The sequence below is a fragment of the Nerophis ophidion genome, linkage group LG15 (genome assembly GCF_033978795.1).
Source record: "Nerophis ophidion isolate RoL-2023_Sa linkage group LG15, RoL_Noph_v1.0, whole genome shotgun sequence".
Classification (NCBI taxonomy): domain Eukaryota; kingdom Metazoa; phylum Chordata; class Actinopteri; order Syngnathiformes; family Syngnathidae; genus Nerophis; species Nerophis ophidion.
Genome location: NC_084625.1, coordinates 9,185,823 through 9,188,197, shown reverse-complemented (window position 1 = coordinate 9,188,197; position 2,375 = coordinate 9,185,823). Strand labels below are relative to the sequence as shown.

The 2,375-nt window shown below is 48.7% G+C and overlaps 1 protein-coding gene across 1 annotated transcript in view; it reads right to left on the bottom strand.

Annotated features, from left to right (window-relative positions):
• LOC133569904 (dynein axonemal heavy chain 5-like) overlaps nt 1-2,375 on the bottom strand; it is an 88,218-nt gene that overhangs the window by 554 nt on the left and 85,289 nt on the right. The window contains exons 92-94 of the mRNA XM_061922492.1: nt 2,178-2,310; nt 344-552; nt 59-280 (exon numbers count right to left, since the gene is read on the bottom strand). Coding sequence (XP_061778476.1) covers nt 59-280; nt 344-552; nt 2,178-2,310 — 564 coding nt within the window. The remainder of the gene's footprint in view (nt 1-58; nt 281-343; nt 553-2,177; nt 2,311-2,375) is intronic.

Sequence of the window (2,375 nt, the reverse complement as noted above, 5' to 3'; positions counted from 1 at the left end):
CTGACCGCGGCAGAGAGGCTCATTAGTTCTTTACTGCGGCTTTAACCGGCGCACTTACCTTGGGAGGGGCTTCTGTAAGTTTGGCACCACGCCGATCCCATCCAGCACCTTCCAGAAACAGACCATATATGTAGACTCCGCCCACATCCTCAGCAGGAGGAGCTGAAACATCCTCCCGCATCATCTTGGTGACATCGTTGCTAAGGGCGACTGTATCCAAGGCCCAGCCCCTGGACAAGTTGGAACGTGTCGTCTCCTGACGCATGGCGGTCAAGAAGCCCTTAAGACATAAACGACCAATCAGGAGCCGTAACTTCCGCGTCCGTCATCTCACTCGACTCACCTGCGGGTTAAAGAAGCCTGTGAGCCAGAACTGGAGGGGCCGCCCGGCGCTGATCCAGCTTGAGAGCTGCTGGTTCCTCTCCAGAAGCTCACTGTACCAGAAGCCCAGCGAGGCCGACGCCCAGCTGAGCCGCTGCCAAGCGCTGGGAATGCGAGCGTCGAACATGCAGTCCAGAGCGTCACGTAGGTCTTCTGACATAATGATGGTTCCTGCGGCAGGAAGAGGCGGGTCTTAAAGGCCTACTAAAATGAGCTTTTCTTACTTGAACGGGGATAGCAGGTCCATTCTATGTGTCATACTTGATCCTTTCACGATATTGCCATATTTTTGCTGAAAGGATTTAGTAGAGAACATCGACGATAAAGTTTGCAACTTTTGGTCGCTAATAAAAAAGCCTTGCCTTTACCGGAAGTAGCAGACGATGTGCGCGTGACGTCACGGGTTGTGGAGCTCCTCACATCCGAACATTGTTTATAATCATAGCCTCCAGCAGCAAGAGCTATTCGGACCGAGAAAGCGACGATTTCCCCATGAATTGAAAGATTTGTGGATGAGGAACGTTAGAGTGAGGCACTAAAAAAAAGAAAAATCGACTGCTCCGGGCGGCGGCAGTGGGTGCATTTCAGATGTAATTAGACACATTTACTAGGATAATTCTGTAAAATCACCTATGTGCTTATTGTGTTAATCATATTTTAGTGAGATTATACTGTCATACCTGAAAGTCAGATGGCTGCGGTGAACACCAGTGTGTCTGAGAGAAGCCGAGGAGCCAAGATCACAGCTGCCTTTTTGACAGCTACAGGAGGAGATCCCATAATCCACCGAAGTCTCCGGTAAGAGCTGACTTAATATCACAATTTTCCCATCCAAAAACTTGCTGGTTGACGTAGAGAAATAATGTTCGCTTGACCGCTCTGTGTTAAAGCTTCACAACAAACAAAGAAACACCGGCTGTGTTTCGGTGCTAAAGGCAGCTGCAATCCACCGCTTTCCACCAACAGCATCCTTATTTATTGTCTCCATTATTAATTGAACAAAATGCAAAAGATTCAGCAACACGGATGTCCAAATCACTGTGTAATTATGCGATGAAAAGAGACGACTTTTAGCCGTAAGTGGTACTGGGCTAATATGTCCGCTACAACCCGAGACGTCCCAAACACGCGTCATCATACATTCCGCGACGTTTTCAACAAGAAACTCGGCGGGAAATTTAAAATTGTAATTTAGTAAACTAAAAAGGCCGTATTGGCATGTCTCGTCGGGACCCAGAATGGACCGCTCGCCTGTGTATCAGTTGGGAACATCTCTACGCTGCTGATCCGCCTCCGCTTGGGATGGTTTCCTGTGGACGGGACTCTCGCTGCTGTCTTGGATCCGCTTTGAACTGAACTCTCGCGGCTGTGTTGGAGCCACTATGGATTGAACTTTCACAGTATCATGTTAGACCCGCTCGACATCCATTGCTTTCGGTCCCCTAGAGGGGGGGGGGGTTGCCCACATCTGAGGTCCTCTCCAAGGTTTCTCATAGTCAGCATTGTCACTGGCGTCCCACTGGATGTGAATTCTCCCTGCCCACTGGGTGTGAGTTTTCCTTGTCCTTTTGTGGGTTCTTCCGAGGATGTCGTAGTCGTAATGATTTGTGCAGTCCTTTGAGACATTTGTGATTTGGGGCTATATAAATAAACATTGATTGATTGATTGATGTGTTGCAATGTTAATATTTCATCATTGATGTAGAAACTATCAGACTGCGTGGTCGCTAGTAGTGGCTTTCAGTAGGCCTTTAACGACATAGTGTGTGACATAAGTGTGTGTCTGTGTGACTGACCGTCAATAGCCAGCTTGAGGTCAGTGAGCGTGCGCCGTACGCTGCTGATGACTTGCTGCATGCGGTCTACTTCCTGTCGAAGAAAGATGTTCATCGGCTGGAGAGGGCCCATCTTCTGAAGCTGACCTTTAACCTTTAAACGACAGCCTCATCAGCGTCATCATGTGACAAACAAGGAGCACCAATCAGCTGCAGGCT